Source organism: Apis mellifera, linkage group LG9, assembly GCF_003254395.2.
Source record: "Apis mellifera strain DH4 linkage group LG9, Amel_HAv3.1, whole genome shotgun sequence".
NCBI lineage: Eukaryota > Metazoa > Arthropoda > Insecta > Hymenoptera > Apidae > Apis > Apis mellifera.
Window position 1 is genome coordinate 8,119,101 of NC_037646.1, and position 16,255 is coordinate 8,135,355.

The following is a 16,255-nucleotide window of genomic DNA, read 5'->3' on the forward strand; positions in this document are numbered from 1 at the left end:
AACAGTTTCGCCTTATCGCACGACGGTAAAAACCGAGGAGCGTTTGGTGATCCCGTGAACCTGAGTCTGGTTTTCGAATGTGAACGGCCAACGACTAGGACGAAGAAATAGGGAATAGGAAGATAGGGGCTTGGATACTGATCTCTGGATCCCCGAGAAAAGGACATGGAGCGTCGACGAAATTGCCTCTTGGCACCCAGTCGCTCGCGAGAAATGGTGAAATAGTGGAGGGAAGTAGTCAAGCTCGTGGAAAAAAAGTCGCGCAAAAGTGTGTGGCTCTGTGCACGGTTCGTTGCGTTGGAACACGATGCGACGTTGTAATTATAGGATGGAAGGGAGAGAGACGCGTTTCTTTCTTTCTCGGCTTGCTAATGGACTCGTTAGCGAGACTCTTGTCTGTTTGCGAATTTACAATCGTAAACAGCGAAAATTAAAATACAATATACGTGGAGAATTCAATCATCGTAGCGTTTCTCACGACGAGAACGAGATTGAAAAATTCTCTTGAAACTTGTCGTCACTCGATGGATTTGTCAATTTCGAAAGATAAGAATGCAAAAGGATTCGTGATATAACATATCATCTTGGTCCTTCGTAGATATCAAATAGAAAGGAGATGGAATTTTAGACAAGAATTTTGATATCGCGATTAAACAAATTTTTCAAGATCGCATTTCTCGTTTATCCCTATTTTTCTTTCTTCGTCGACGCGAGTCACTCGATCCATCCATCTATTTGCGAAGGAAGGGATCGAATAAGGGAGAAGAGTTCGAGACTGAAAGCATCGTATGCGTGAACCAGTTGGGAAAGGTATTGAAAAGAGGCAGATATATACGCGTTTCGGGGGAAAGTGCGATAAAAGTATCGGGTGTCTGTTTTATCGTCCACTTCCTCCCTTGTCAAAAGGAATCGAGAGGAGTCGATACACCCTTCAGACGAAGGATCGGTTGTCCCTCTTCCCCCTCTCTCTTTCTCTCTCTCTCTCCCTTTTTATATACACGTCGCGTGTAAAAGATCTGTTCGATTGAAAGTTGGAAAGATAGGACTCGCCTTTTAGCTCCTTAGATACAGAAAGTTCCGTGAGATGCTGGTGTGTGCGCGCTGGATTTTTCCTAGGAGATGATACGTGCGAAGGAAAACTCGAGAGGGATGTTTCTCATTCCTCGCTGAACGTACGAGTCTGGAACGAAGGGGAGGAATGTGTTCGCCGGATAAAAAGGACCGTTAGATCGAACGAGATATTATATTTACGTATCTGAACTCTCGTTCCTTCGCGATCTCTCATCTTCTAATAACCTTTTCCAACCGATCTTACGGTTGTATACACGAACGTTCATTCACGAAAACGAACGAGGACGTGACGTGATATCGATAGATATCGAGAATTCAACGAGCGGATATATCGCGCGTGTTGAATTAAATATAATGATTTAACGACGAATCGAACCCGATATGAATTCTGTTTCCAGGTGGAGGAGGACTGGAAATACGTGGCGATGGTGCTCGACCGGATCTTCCTGTGGATATTCACGGTGGCCTGCGTGCTCGGCACGGTGTTGATCATTCTCCAGGCGCCGAGCCTGTACGATACCACGAAGCCGATCGACATCAAGTACAGCAAGATCGCGAAGAAGAAGATGATGCTGATGAACATGGGTCCCGAGGAGGACTAGTCGACGATCCCGCGCGGCCCCGCGCCGCGTCCACAGCGGCAGCTGCCACGTCGTCGTCGTCGCAGTTGTCATCGCGACTATTGTTGCCGGCATCGTCGTCGTCGTCGCCGTCGCCGTCGTCGTCGCCGTCGTCGTTGTCGTCGTCGTCGTCGTCGTTGTCGCCGTTCTCGTCATCATCCTCGCCGCTGCCGCTGCCGCCGCCGCCGCCGCCGCCGCCGCCGCTGTCACCGTAATCGTGGTCGTTGTCGTGGCCGTTGTCGTGCAACGGCCGCCGCCCATCATCCAAACTGCCGATTTTCGCGTCGACGCGCAACAGGACCCTCTCTCGATCGCTGCCGCCAGAGATGATAGGAGGAGCACGGCCGGGAAACAATATTGTTTGCACGACGAGGAGTCAAGGAGGAGGATTCCGCGAGGAGGTGGCGTCGATCTTTCCCTCTCCGAACTCGCGAGGAAGGGGATCTTGTCCTATGGATTTCGATTCCTGAAACTGTTTCGAGACTGTTTTTGAGTGTTGAGTATTGAGAGGGGGAGGGAAGACGAGAGAGAAAGAGAGAGAGAGAATGAACGGCGTGGACGAGCGAGTGATGGGGGAGGAGAGGAGTGAGAAAGTAGCGACGAGGGTGAGCGAATGAGGGGTTAGCCGAGATTGTCGAGAGAGAGAGAGAGAGAGAGAGAGAGATGAGATGAGAGGAATGGGGGAGGGGAGGGCAAGAGAGGGGAGAAAAAGTGCCAAATACGCGAAACACACGCGCAACGTATTTTTGTAAATCTGGTTTCATACGTAAGGCTAGAGTCGTGCGGCGAGACGTCGAACTGCCCGAACTGCCGATTTTATATAAGAAGACGTTTAAGAGACACACACATACACGTACACACATATACACATACACAGAGAAACACGCGCAAGGCATACATTACTTGACACACGTATGTATATATATATATATTTATATATATACGCTCACGCAGATATATAATATACTCGTACACACACATACATTATGGAGGAGATCGGTTACGAGAGAGACGATTTCTTGATCACGCATCTGAGAATCCGTGCGCATATCTACACGCGCATATAAGTATAAAACACATTTTTGGGTAAATATTTGCGCAGAGGATCGCACGTTGCAATTTATATACATACATATATATATGGTGAGAAGGGTTAAAACTGAGAATGGAGAGAAGAAGAAGAGAGAAAAGGAATAAAGGAAAAAAAAAAGAAGAGAAGGACGAGAAAGCAGGGAATGGATCGCGAGAGAAGAGACGATGACACGCGTATGCGCACGCGTGTACGTAGACAGACGCGCTACTATCTGTATGAACGTGCGTAGATATACTCGACCGACGATCTCACACAACGTACGAGCACACACAACGCGATATATTCATCCCCATATTCTCGACACATCGTATAATCACGGGGGTGCGCCGCGCTCGCGCGGGCACGAAACACGCCGACACGCACAACCGAGCACACGAACATACGAGCTTGGAACCAAAAGGGGAGGGGAGGGGAGCACGGAGCGCACGACGAAGGAGGAGAAGTGCCATTATCAACGGGACGAAGAAGAATGGGACGAGGTCGGTGATTATCGTGCCGGGAAACGACGCGCGCTGCCCTCGCGTTGCTCGAGAGGGAGAGGGGGAGACACGAAGGAAGGTAAAAAAAGAGGAAGGGAAACACCGAAACTAAAAATTTTCCCCGTTTCTTCTCCCTCCTTTTTTTTTTAATCACGCTTTTCTTCCGACAACTTCTTATCATTTCTCGTTTAATCAATAGTATCGAAAACTTTCTTTTCGACGTTCTCGTTTGTGATCCAGGCAACCTTTCACCCTCCTCCAATTAATCCCAAAATTGCATAAATTCCTAGGTGAATCCACAGAGCGTTGTCCAAAGAATTGTTTAACAACGAGCACGCGTTTGTCTGGCAGCCACCGATCTAGCAATTCCATCGTATCGAGCGGACGATAACCTTCTTCGTCGTGCGTGTTTCCAAAGAAATATACCGAGAGAGAGAGAGAGAGAAAGAGAGAAAGTGTGTGTGTGTGAAAGAGAGAGAGAAAGAGAGACAGAGAAAGGAGAAGATCGCGAGCGGAGAAGCTCGCAAACAACTGCCAACTTTAGGAGCAACGGCCTCTTGAGAGATCCGATCGGTTCTCAGGAGGAGGAAGTTGGGGGGAGGGGGGTTATCGATAAGTTTGAAGAATGGAAACAGCAGGGCGGGAGGGATGACGTGGATGTTGTTTGGCAGGAAGATTCGACGTACCAGAGCGCGGCGTTATCAGCGTGTTTCTCCTCTTCCCGGCTGAGGACCAATCGAGATTCGTCCAAAAACGTCACCGTTTTTTCTACCCTCTGTCCTATCTGTCTACGATTCGCCGCGTGATGGACGAAATCCATGATGGCGATCTCTCCTCGTTGGAACGTTGGAAAATGGCGAAAATGACGCGGGGCGAATTCTCTCCCCGACAATTGCGCGTCTTCCCTCGAAAAGATCGTCGGTATCGATACCGATCCTATCTTAAAGAGATATCGGGGAAGAGGGAGGGAGAGAGGGAGGGTACGGCGACCAATCGATCATCATCTTCGATCAATTCCATCCCGAACGAACTTTGTCTCTTTCGTTTTTCATTATAAGAAAAAGAGGAAGAATCCTTCGAACCAATTCTCAAAGTTTCCTCTTTATTCCACGATTTTGTTTTATATACCTCGATCTCGATGCTCGATCGAGATCGGCATCCAAACCGGAGGAGAAGGAAGGAAGATAAGGTAGTTGGGGGGAGAGAATCATGGACTGTTTATTCCTCGGCTGCGATTTCGCTGCGCTAAAGTGGGCGGAAGTGGCGAGCCATTTCGAATCCGGAGGGATACGAGGGGAAGAACAATGAGAACGGGTTCAAAGGGCAAACACGGTGTTCCCCAGCTGTGCGTTCCAACGACGACGAGATTATCGGATGTTATTCGGAAGTGGGCGCGCTGGTACGCCGAAAATCCTATTACTCCTGTTTCGAAGAGGGTGACACGCGTCTCGTCTCCCCCGTTGAGACTCGCGAAATCGAGATTCACTCGCTTCTGGGAACGCGTGATAGGATCCTCAATGGCCCAAAATGGATAACACACAAATCACGAAAGCTTTCGAGACGTTGGAAACTCGTCGATGCCGATGCACGGTAAACCGTTGTTTCTCTCACATCACGGAGAGAGAGAGAAAGAGAGAGGGGAGGGGGAACACCTCGTTTCGATACGAGCCATGCCTTGGTATACACATACATACACACACACCAATGATTTCTTACGTCTTCGCGAATCCTTCGTGCCACGTCCTCGAGCGAATCGTTCCAACGTTCTCGAAAAATGCTTTCCTCCACCAGTCTTTCAAGGTACCCGAGAACTTCCGGGAAAAGAAAAGAGAAAGGGAAGGAGGAAGGGAGGGAAAAAAAAGAAAAAGAAAAAAAAAAGAAAGAACAAACCTCAAAGTTCTACGAACTCACGCTTAAGCCATTCAGTCTTTCAAAAGCATCGACCATTCTCCGGTTCGAACGCGACGCTCAAAGCGTGCTCGATTCGAACGTTTATCGATCGAAAGGATGATCCACCGTCGAACGCCCATCGTTTTGGCCACATGTACCAAAAAAAAAAAAAAAAAAAAAAAAAAGGAACGGAGATAGAGAGAGAAAGGGAGAGTGTGTGAGAGAGTGAGAGAGAGTGAAAGAGAGAGGGAGCAAGGGAGCAATACACACAGTGCGGAGCAAAGGAAAACGAGACACGAAGCTCATTGGGTGGGCCGGCGAGCGCGTTGAACGCGCACACTCGTGCATGCATACACACACAGAGAGACATTGTTTGTACACTGACAGTGAAAATACGAAGGAGACGAAAGGAGGAGCGGAGGCGGGAGAGGCTAACTGAACGGCCGCTCCCCCCATCCGCGAACCGGTATATAATAATCAATTTATTTGCTCACGTAAAGGTAACGGTATAATATATATATTTAATATGTGCATATTAGGTAATAAATAAACAGGAGGTTAATCACACGAAATAATAATAATAATAATAATAATAATATTAATAATAATAATAATAAAAATAAAAATTAAAGGAAAAGAACTAAACGTAACCCGAGAACGATTGACTCGGGCAGCCCGTGGGGGCCGTGGTGATGATGGTGGTAGTGGTGGTGGTGGTGGTGACGTTGTTGGTGATGGTGATGGTTGATAATAGTGTGCAATAGTACCGGGACGTTACCGTGTCGAACGCCGATCCGATGGACAAATGGGATGGGACGAACGCGAGTGTCTGTAGGAAATGCAGGGGAGGGGAGGAGGAGGGGGATGATCGAGCTTCCGCCGATCGAGTTGTTACGAGGAGTGTGTTACGAGGAGGAGGGGGAGCGGAACGCGAGAGAAACGCGATTTCGCGACACCGTTGCGAGGATTAACTTTCCTTCCGGAGCGCAACTTTTGTCCGAAAGTTTTTGACAAACTGCCAATATTTATGATTTATCGAGGGACCGCTCCTTGTCGAACAGAGATAGTGGCGGGGGTCCGATATCTTGTCGGAACGTTTTCAAAATTCAGAGATCTAACGCAATTTTCTTCTTAACTTTAATTCGATCGAATTTATTAATTTCTTCGCCACAGAGAGAATATTTCGCGGTGGAAATATTTTTCGCCGGATCACCGTTTCCTCGAAATTCGACGCGTTGCACCCGCCGTTTCTTTCCTGCTATGCTATTATTAATTTACGACTCGGCTTATTACTCACAACTTCGAACGCAGGCGTGCCGCGTTATTGCGCGACGCGTCACGCGGCGTATGCACCCGATGGGTGTTGCGTCGAATGTGGAGGCGGCAGAGGGGGGAGGGAGGGGGGAATTAAACTCGTCGGATTCTCTTTCGAAGGCCAGAACGAACGTCATAACGAGACTTTGCGCGAAAAATCGGCTCGAATTTCCGATCCCTCTTCTAATTTCCTCGAAAATAAAATTCGACATTCGATTACGCGGATCGATCGATTGATTTCTCTCCGCCCTGTCGATTGCGATTGCGAATGCTTGTCAAGTATATTTCGAGTTTTCGAGCTAATGGAAAAAGATCGTTATAATCGCGATCGTTATATAGCCGCGTTCGCGATGTTCGAAATAATTTTAATAACACCTCGGGAACGTGATTAACGTATTAACTTGTGTTGATTATTACAAAGCGGATTAACTAGACGAGGGAAGGCGAAAGTTTTCAATCGAATGAAATTTCGAGATTCGTTGTTTGCAGTGTTTGGTTATCCGGATTCGAGTTTCAATTTTTCACGAGATAAAAAGAAGAAGGAAGAAAGAGAAAAAGCGGGGGAGGGGGATAAAATAAAATAAAATGGGCAAAAAGAAAGGAAAAGGAAGGGAGAGTGTAAAAAAAAACGTAACGTAACGCGTGGAAAAGTTAATCGACACAACGTGTAGCGGATTGCTGAAACGCGCGCGAACGAGTAATTTCAACAATAATAAAACAATGGCGGAACGACGGCCATTGTTCCATCGCTTCCCCTCCCCGTATCATCCCATCATGCCTCGTCGACAACAATAATTGATACGATTAGAGCGTTAAGGATGAGAGAGAGAAACGTGAAATAAAAAGAACGCGAAAGAAAAGGAAAGAAGAAGAAGAGGAATAAGAAGAAGAATAACGGGCAACAGAAGAATTAAATTAAGTTATTTGATGGAAAAAAAGAACGAGGAAGAGTAAGGAACGAAATGAAAATAATGAAAACGATTTGAGGAAATTTTACGCTGTAATGATAGAAAAAAAAAAATGATAACCGTTGTCTCGTTAAACGTTAAGTTGATATCCTTTGATAATAAATCCATGACAATGAAACGTAAGAATACAGGGAGGGAGAGGGGGTGGAGGGAAAAGAACAAGAGAAAGAGAAGTAGAAGGAAGAGATCGAACGATGAAAGAGGGAGGGATTGATCGGTCGTCGTCGATTCGATCCATCCTCGATGTTCCCCCTTTTTTTTTTTTTTACGATCGTATCGATCGACGACGCATCGGCTTGAGGAAGGAATCTGCACGAGAACGAGAACGAGATTAGGTTTAAATCGTGTACATTATTAATAATGATAACAACGTCGTTTTAGCCGCGTCGTAAATCGGGCATCGTTGCGATCCACTGATCCGAGGGGTTGTTTGATCGAAGGGCCCGGCGTTTATATTATGCGCGTGTGCGCTAATGTGGGAATCGGAGCCTCGTAACGTTGTCGTGCCTGTTCGTCCCTATTAATAGTACGTTCACCCTGTAAAAATCGTCGAACTCCGATCGCGCGTTTTTCCACTCTCGAAAAGCGATTTTTCTTTTCTTTTTTTTTTTTTTTTGTTTTTTGAGAAGAACGAATCAGAGATTTCATTTATCGATATATATTATCTCCTTCGATATATTATTCGTTAACAAAAGAATATTGATATTTGCAAACGAGTCATTTTATATTCACGGTTTTTCTTTCTTTTTTCTTATAGTCGATCAAAGTATCTATTTGTTAACGTTTATCAACGGATTGATCCGAGCTCAATCTCACCGTTAACCCCCTTTTTTCCACGGTTGCGGATTTTTCGCGAACGTGTATCGCGGAAAAGGGGATCCTTCTCGCGATTGAATAGACTCCGCTCGAGGAGGAACGATGAATAATCTCTCGAGGTGAATGGGGACGCGAAATAATTCTGTTTCATCCGGTTTCCGAGGTGTCCGAGTGTAGGATATATCCAGGACGAAATTTCTTCTTTTTTTTTCTTTTTTCTCCACCCTCGCCGGAGTGGCAGAGTCGTTTCAGCGCGCGGACGTCGAACAAGCCTGGGCAAGGGGTTGTGAAAGGCCGGCCAGGCGAAACCGAGCGTCGTAATTGAATTTTTCAGTCGCCCCGAGCCTTCGTAGATGCACGATTCATTAGCAGTGTAAACCCCAGGGCTCGAAATTAGGGCGGGCATGTAAGGTAAACGAGGGAACGAACGCCCGGCAAATGGATTAAAGCGAGCGAGTTCTGATTCGGCGAACGTGCGCCCGTTCTCACGGGGCCAAGGAGGGAGGCACGATTATCACGGACGTGTCCACCTTTCCCTTGGACGAGCCGGGGCCAGAGGTTTTTGATTAAAATTTCGAGGCTTGCTCCTCCTTACTCCGCCCGCGTTCACTTCGCCTCGTTCTCGTGTCTCTCGTCCCTTGTCCCAGGATCGAGCGATCTAGGAATCTGAAATGCGATCTAAAAAGGTGGGTGGAAGAAGCGCGCGCGATCGGAAAGTATAATCAGGTAACAGAGAGAGAGAGAGAGAGAAAGGTTAAAAAGAACATAAAAAAATGCAAAAAAAAAAAAAAAAGAATGGCGAAAAATCCGTCTTCCTATCTTCGTGTTTTTCCAGTTTCTCGCTGTTCTCGCGTATCCGTTACACCGGATACATGGTTACACCGATAACACCGTTGTTTGTGAAGATTACATATACATACATACTCAATCATACGTACATACATACATACATACATACATACATACATACATACATATTGCATACCGTGTGACTGTGCGTAGAATTATTAAAAAAAAAAGAAAAAAAAGGAACAAAACGAAACAAAAAAAAAAGAGTAACATTAAAAACGTATAAAAGGAATAAGTGTTTACAAAAAAAAAAAAAAAGAAAAAACACTCGCGCGCGATAGCCTGATAAGCGAACTCGACAATTTTTGCGTAAGTGATAATCTCGTAAGCGTTATTTACCAAAAATAGATAGACCTTTCTGATTGTGACCCTCGTGGCCGGGACTCGCGATCGAAGCGCGACACGGAATGAGATAGCAATATCGTAACAATAACGGTTGATCGAGAAATCGTTTTTCTTTTCCTGTCTCTTCTTTTTTTTTTTTTTTTTTTTAGTCACTTTAGTTCCTCAGAATCGAAAATCTCTCGATCGAATCGATTCTCTTCGACGATTAACGAATCGATCGAATATCTTCGAGAAATTTCAACATTTTAAACGCGATAATGGAATATATTTTCGTGTATATTATCGCCAATTCTTTGATTTTCGCGATGGCTGAAAAAAAGGATGGATTGGGATCGGATGTATATCGGGCGTGGTCCGGGTCACAGTCGTCACAAACGCTCAAATAAATCAAGTGTACCGTGTTACCGTGTCACAGAGGCTTAAAGTCTTCCGTGGGGCATTCCTGACAAAGAAAGACGATTTTCTCGGGTTGATCCGCAAACATGAATGCCGAGCGAAAGGGAAAACCGGGGCGAACGCATTTATACAACGCTGTATTACATAGAGAAATTGTCGTCCAGTGGACACACATACACACACAAACACATATGCACACACACACGCAGACACACACCGTCGATTTAACGTGGGAACGTGAAAGAGGAATGTTAAACCGTCCATAAAGAGAATTTACGTAACAAGTACGACGAACAACAGGGATTTTTCGTTTCCGTTTCGCGAACGGGAATTTTGTACTTTTCATCCAGTGAATGGTTCACTGCATCGTCCGATCGAATAACCCCATTGTTTCTTCGTTCTTTTTTTTTTATCTTCACCCCCTCCTCCGATCTTCGAAATTTCTATTTTTTTTTTTTTTATGAATTACAATTCCTGAACGTTTTAACGATGTTATTAATTTCATTTTTCCCCCTTCTTTTTTCTTTCGTTATAAAAAAAAAAGAAAAAGTTTCTTTCTCTCTCGTTTATTTTCCATTCGGAAGAATGGAATTTTTTTTCTTTCTTTAACATCAGTTCGACAATCATAATACAACCGAATCGAACGAACGTCTCCTCCATAGTCGTACGCGAATCCTCATACATCATAGAATCTCATTATCGAAACAGGGCCGCATCTCTTTACTACGGGACAATTTTTCACGTTTTCATCGAGACGCCTCGTAAGACTCATAGAAGAACAAAAAAGAAAAAAAAGAAAAAAAAAAAGAGAGAAGTGGAAGCAGAGAAAACTTTTAGATTCTTAAGTAGGAACGATCGCGATACAATTGGAGAACAGTCGAGCGACGACATTTCGCGGAAGGAATCGCGGGAAACGCGAGGGGTGAAACCGATTGCCTCGAAATAATCGCTCGAATTTCCGCCCTCGGGGCGTTCCTCCCCCTCCTCCGTTGGCGCACACTCGCGCGGTTTCACACCTCTTTCCGCGATGGATAAATAGATCTCATCGTCAGATAGAGTTTCGAAGACGAAACTCAGGACAGCGTACTGCCTTCTCGAATTTACCTCATTCCCCATTTTTTCCCTTTCTCTTCGAACGAGAGGATAATAACGTGAACGAAGCGACGACTCGAAGGGAGTAAAGGAAAACGGGGCGGGAAAGGGGAGAATTGGCCGCGGTTTTCCGATTCCGAAAAATTATCACCCTTCCCCCTCCTCCCTCTCTCCTCCGGAACAAAGAGCCGGTATACAACGCGGCTCGAACAAAAATATTCATTTATTTTCATTTCTTCGACCGTTCCAACCGATTTTTCTTTCCCCCCCTCCCGTCCGTATCTTTTTACGAACGAGCGCCGTAGAAAGGGGAAAGAAAAACAAATATAGAGAGAGAATAACAAACGTGCAATTTTGCACCACGTAAATAAATCGCGAATAAATAATTTTCGAAAAATCGACGGCAAGTCACTATCGCCTCGAAACTTTTGCCCCCGAACTCATCGAGTAGACCCACCCTCTCCCTTCTCCTTCCCTCCCTCCTCACTTCCGTTCGATAATATATATATATATATATAAAAATATATATATCATTGAATTCGAGGGGCGCAATATTTTTCTACCGTGTAATTTCATACTTTTTCCAATCCTCTTCGATCTCAACAACCTTTCTCGCCGGCGACGAGGATGTCGAGGATGTTCGGATATCTCCTCTTTCTCGATATCTTCGTTCACGCGGCCGCCGTTAATGGGGGAGGGGGGAGGGAGGGGATCGGTCGATTTCCGCGACACGCGACGGAATTTTCGCAACCATCATCATCAACGGGGGGACCGCGTTCACGATACGCACACGCGCACACACACACACATACACACACACAGAAAAACAAACACTTGCCAAAAGCAAATGCACACAAATGAAGACAGGGCAGATATTGTTCGAAGGCAGCAGCGGAAGGAGAAGAGGGGCGAGGGGAGCTTGGAGAGCGCCTCGATCTCTCCCTCCGCTCCCCACCCTCCCCCCTGTGGCTGCTCATAATCGGGATTAATCATCGAAGTCACACGACTTGGTCACGCCGCGAGATCGAACACGAGATTCGATCGTTTTATTCTCGCAGACTCGCGATGGAAACGCGAAAGAAAACGAGCCGCTTTTTCTTTTTTTCTTTTTTTCCTTTTTTTTTTTCTTCTTTTTTTTTTTGAAAGGATGGTGTGGCTATAGGGATCTCTTCGTGTGTTCGAACGGATTAAATCGAAATCTTTGCTCAACGTTGCATACGTGTTATATATATATACATATATATATACATATAAAGTAAGATGATGTTATCGTCTAGTGTTGAAACAATTTAGTGTTAACTGACACGGCCAGGGGGTGGGTCGTTGGTGTTTTTTTTTTTTTTGCCGCCACGTCGTTGCCGCAAATGATGTTGTTTGAAATGTTCACGCGTTCATGTGCGGGGAATAAAGTGGTTTTTTTTTTTTAAAGAAAAGAAAAAGGGGAAGAAAGGGAAGAGGAACGCGACATCATCGATGCGCACGATGTGGGGGGCGGGGAGGATGGGCCGTGAACCCGTGGGGTGGAGAGGAGAGGTTCAGAAAAAAAAGGGGTGGGAGTGTGTAGATTTATTAATGGTAACGATAGCTAATAATGATAACTAATAACGATTTAACTAATAACGACGCTAACGCTGTAAGGATAAATGAAGCATAGTAATAACGAGTAATAACGATAGCACGTGAAAAAAATAAATAAATAAATAAATAAATAAATAAAAGATAAAAAATAAAACGCAGTAATAAACTACCACTTAAACACAATAAAAAAAAAAAAACGAGTTACGGTAACGTTAAACCTAAGAGTAAGATAAAACGAGAAAAAAAATAATAAACGCTAAAGAATAACAAAGTATCGATTAATTAAAAAGAAAAAAAGAAAAAAAAAGTACCCTTAAAACAAGTATATCGAGCGCTAACTCTACTATCGACGATTACGAAAAACGTTATACGGTAATGTATTGTTAACGAATTTCCAAAGAGAATTGGAAGCGAAAGAGAGAGAGAGAGAAAAGCGAAATGGCTTAATAAGAAAATTTAAAGCGGGCAAAAGAAGAAGAAGAAAAAGAAGGAAGAGGAGAAGAAGAAGAGAGCGAACGATCGTTGTTTGACGAAAGAGAAAGAGGACCCGATAAAACTCGTGTAAAACTGATAGTATTGTTAAGACAATCAGACACTTATTGCTCCGGCCACCTCGATGGCCATCCGTGAATATTTGTTGTCGAGGTTTATCCCTCGGAAAAAAAGAAAAAGAAAAAAAAAATTGGAAGATGAAGACGAGTAGGAAACGAGAAAGGTGTGGGAAGCTGGAATCGTCCCTTCTACGTCGAACGAAGAGGGGGCGAGGGGAGGAAGCGACCCCCCAGCAAGAAATCTTTCCTTGTAGCGAATAATGTAAATGGGAGTAAATAGATGGAGAACGGAATATTTCGAAGATGATTGACGGAGACCTTCGACTTTTACCCCTGCATCCACCTATTCACCCACCCTCGTCCAAGGTAAAAAAAAAAAAAAACGAAAATCTCGGTAGGAGGAGAGGGCTCGATAAGTGGGGAACGGAAACAAACAACGGGGGGGAGGAAAAGGAGAGAACACGGCACGTGTTCGTCGAGTGTGCCGCGGGACGCTTTTTTCTACGCCTCACATTTTCTACGGTTTCAAAAAAGAAAAAAGAAAAAAAAAAATAGCACGCGAAACGAACGATTGTTGCGAAGAACGAATCAGGGTTTTTTTCATCAGGAGGGAGGAGGAGGAGGAGGAGGGGGAGGGGGGGAATTGAGGCGATCGTCGAAGAAGATATTAAACCGAGCTGCGCGTTGGGGATGTCGAGGAAGGCCACGAAATTCGGCGATTTCCCTCGTCTCCCGTGGGAGGGGGAAGGAGGGAGGGAGGAAGTGCGATTTTCACGCGAGAGAGCAAGGCATCATTGCGAATGATACTCATAAGCAAATATAATATACTCGATATACTCGAACACGCGGGTTGCACGCGTGCGTACGTTCGAGGAAAGCTTCGTTTCTGACTGACAACGCTTTCGTTTTCATCGTCGATCTTCGTCACTTGTAAATATAGGTTTTTGTATAAAAAAACAGAAACGAAAGTGTGAATCCCACGTGAATGAATTCGAACCATCTCCTCTCCGGACCACCCCGTTTTGCAAACTCTCGAATAAAACTTTCCTTAGATCGATCTTAAGTGATCCCGATTTAAAAAGGCGAACTATGCACGCGTGCAACGAACACAGAGTGTGCAGACAAAGACATACATACACGCACGCATGTACACATATACACAAACATACAAATACATACATATATATATATCGCGACCGAAGGAAGAAATACCCTCCCTCGTCGAACGCATTTTTGCCTCCTTGGCAAGCTGAGGGAACACGAAAGGAAACGAAAGGAGCGGTGTAAAGCCACGGTTTCACCGAGTCGATCGATTTTTCTACCGATCGATCGATCGAGTCCCAGCTATCGAGCGAAATATCGAACACCGACGTGTTCGTTCTTACGAACCTCTCTTAAGTTTCTTCTCTATCCTTCGAGAGTGGAAAATCCAAAGCCTTTAACCCAGCTTTTAGAGAGCTCTTTCGGTCGCCCTTTCCATTTTTTTTCTTTTCTTCTTCTTTTCTTTCGCGTTCCGTGCTTTCGCTCCCTTTTTGCCGTTTCCCGATCGCTGGCGTTCGAAAACGCGTTCGAAAAGGGTGGGACGTAACGAAGGAAAAAACACGTACACGCATAAAACACTTACACGTGAACGTACATACAATATACGCATAAGAGGAGAAAAAAGAAAGAAAGAGGAGGGGGAAAAAAAAAATGGAGGAAGGTGTTAGGTGTAGGAGAGAAACGAGAGGAGATTACGACGTTGATGTTGACGACGATGATCAACGATAATGACGTGATGGTGTGTGTTGTCGATAAGGAGAATGGAGAACGAAGGAAATGAAAGAGAGAGAGAGAGAAAGAGAGAGAGATTGAGAGAGATTGAGAAAGATTGAGAGAGAGAGAGAAAGAGAGAAACATACGAACATTTTGTTATATCCGTACGTAGAACGAGGAACGTGTGTGTTATTAAGGAAGTAAACGTATCGAATCTACAGTTAAATGTTTACGATAAAATTACGGGTAATTAAGAAGATTCTAGATTTTTTCTAACTAATCGATTCGTACGGCGGACTCGTGCCAATCCTCTAGATTTACGACCTAAAACGAGATATACAAATGAGATGAAGCTGTTATCCTATATTAAGTCGGCTTGGAAATAAGTATTTGATTATACGTATTTATCGTGCGACCGGTATATGTATGCCTGGACACACTTGAGTGCCTGACTAGCCGAGCGAACCTAACCTGTTTGCCTGAAAGCGACCGTGTGCGTGAACGGTAGAACGATGAAACCACATAGCGGAGAGATACGCAGAATAAAACAAATTGAATTTGATAAACAAAATAATAATAATAATAATAATAATATTAATAATAATAATAATATTAATAATATTAATAATAATAATAATAATAATAATAAACAATGTAAGTTATTAACCTGGTGCGCGTGTACATGTTGCGAGAGACGACGAGAGGTGTGGACGACGAGGATCGAGAGAAATAGTAAGAAAGGGTGGAAGGGGAGAGAGTACGACGGCGGTTAGAGCAACGAGTAAAAAAACAAACGTCGTCGAAAGGAGATTTCCCTTTCTGTTACTCGAACTCGTCTCGAGTTAATTAATTCGGCGAGAAGCGATCGGGGACTGTCGATCGCGAGGCTCGGATCGATCGAATTGGGCGAAATTTTTCATTGGGATCGAAGGAAAATGATGGAGGATCTCGGACGCGAGGGAAAAGTATCGATGTCGTCTCGCGCCTCGACGAGTCTCTGCCCGCTTTCGTCCGTGATTATATATAAATATAATAAATGTGTGTATATGTATATGTACGTATCGATCGCGGTATCGAATGGAAATCGAGAGGAAGATGATCGAGCGTCCGCTCGAAATCCGCCGTCGAGAGGATTTCACGCGCCCGATGGAACGAGATCGTCATCGACGAATCGCCGATCCGACGACGCTCGTCCCATCGCGCGTCGCGTTCGTAAATCCTGCTTTTTCTCCGATGGAACGAGTGAAGGGGGGGAGTGAGAATAAAAGAAAAAAGAAAAAAAGGAACACGATTTTAACCCGATCGATTTTTGAGGAAGCACGTTTCGATCGGGATCGATAGATTTATCCTGGACTCGTTTAAATTCGTTCGATGGGTAAAAAGGGAATTTCTCGAAATTTTAACAATTTTTATCGGATAGATTTGGAATATCGTTAAT

At 44.7% G+C, this 16,255-nt stretch overlaps 1 protein-coding gene across 2 annotated transcripts in view; it reads left to right on the forward strand.

Annotated features, from left to right (window-relative positions):
• Positions 1 to 14,695, forward strand: part of nAChRa1 (nicotinic acetylcholine receptor alpha1 subunit) — a 116,518-nt gene extending 101,823 nt beyond the window's left edge. The window contains exon 7 of one of the 2 annotated variants that reach the window (XM_026442626.1): positions 1,470 to 14,695. In XM_026442626.1, the coding sequence (XP_026298411.1) occupies positions 1,470 to 1,673 (204 nt within the window). In that variant the 3' untranslated portion in view covers positions 1,674 to 14,695. The remainder of the gene's footprint in view (positions 1 to 1,469) is intronic. The other variant, NM_001098220.1, reaches the window with a different exon arrangement.
• The last annotated feature ends 1,560 nt before the right edge of the window (positions 14,696 to 16,255 follow it).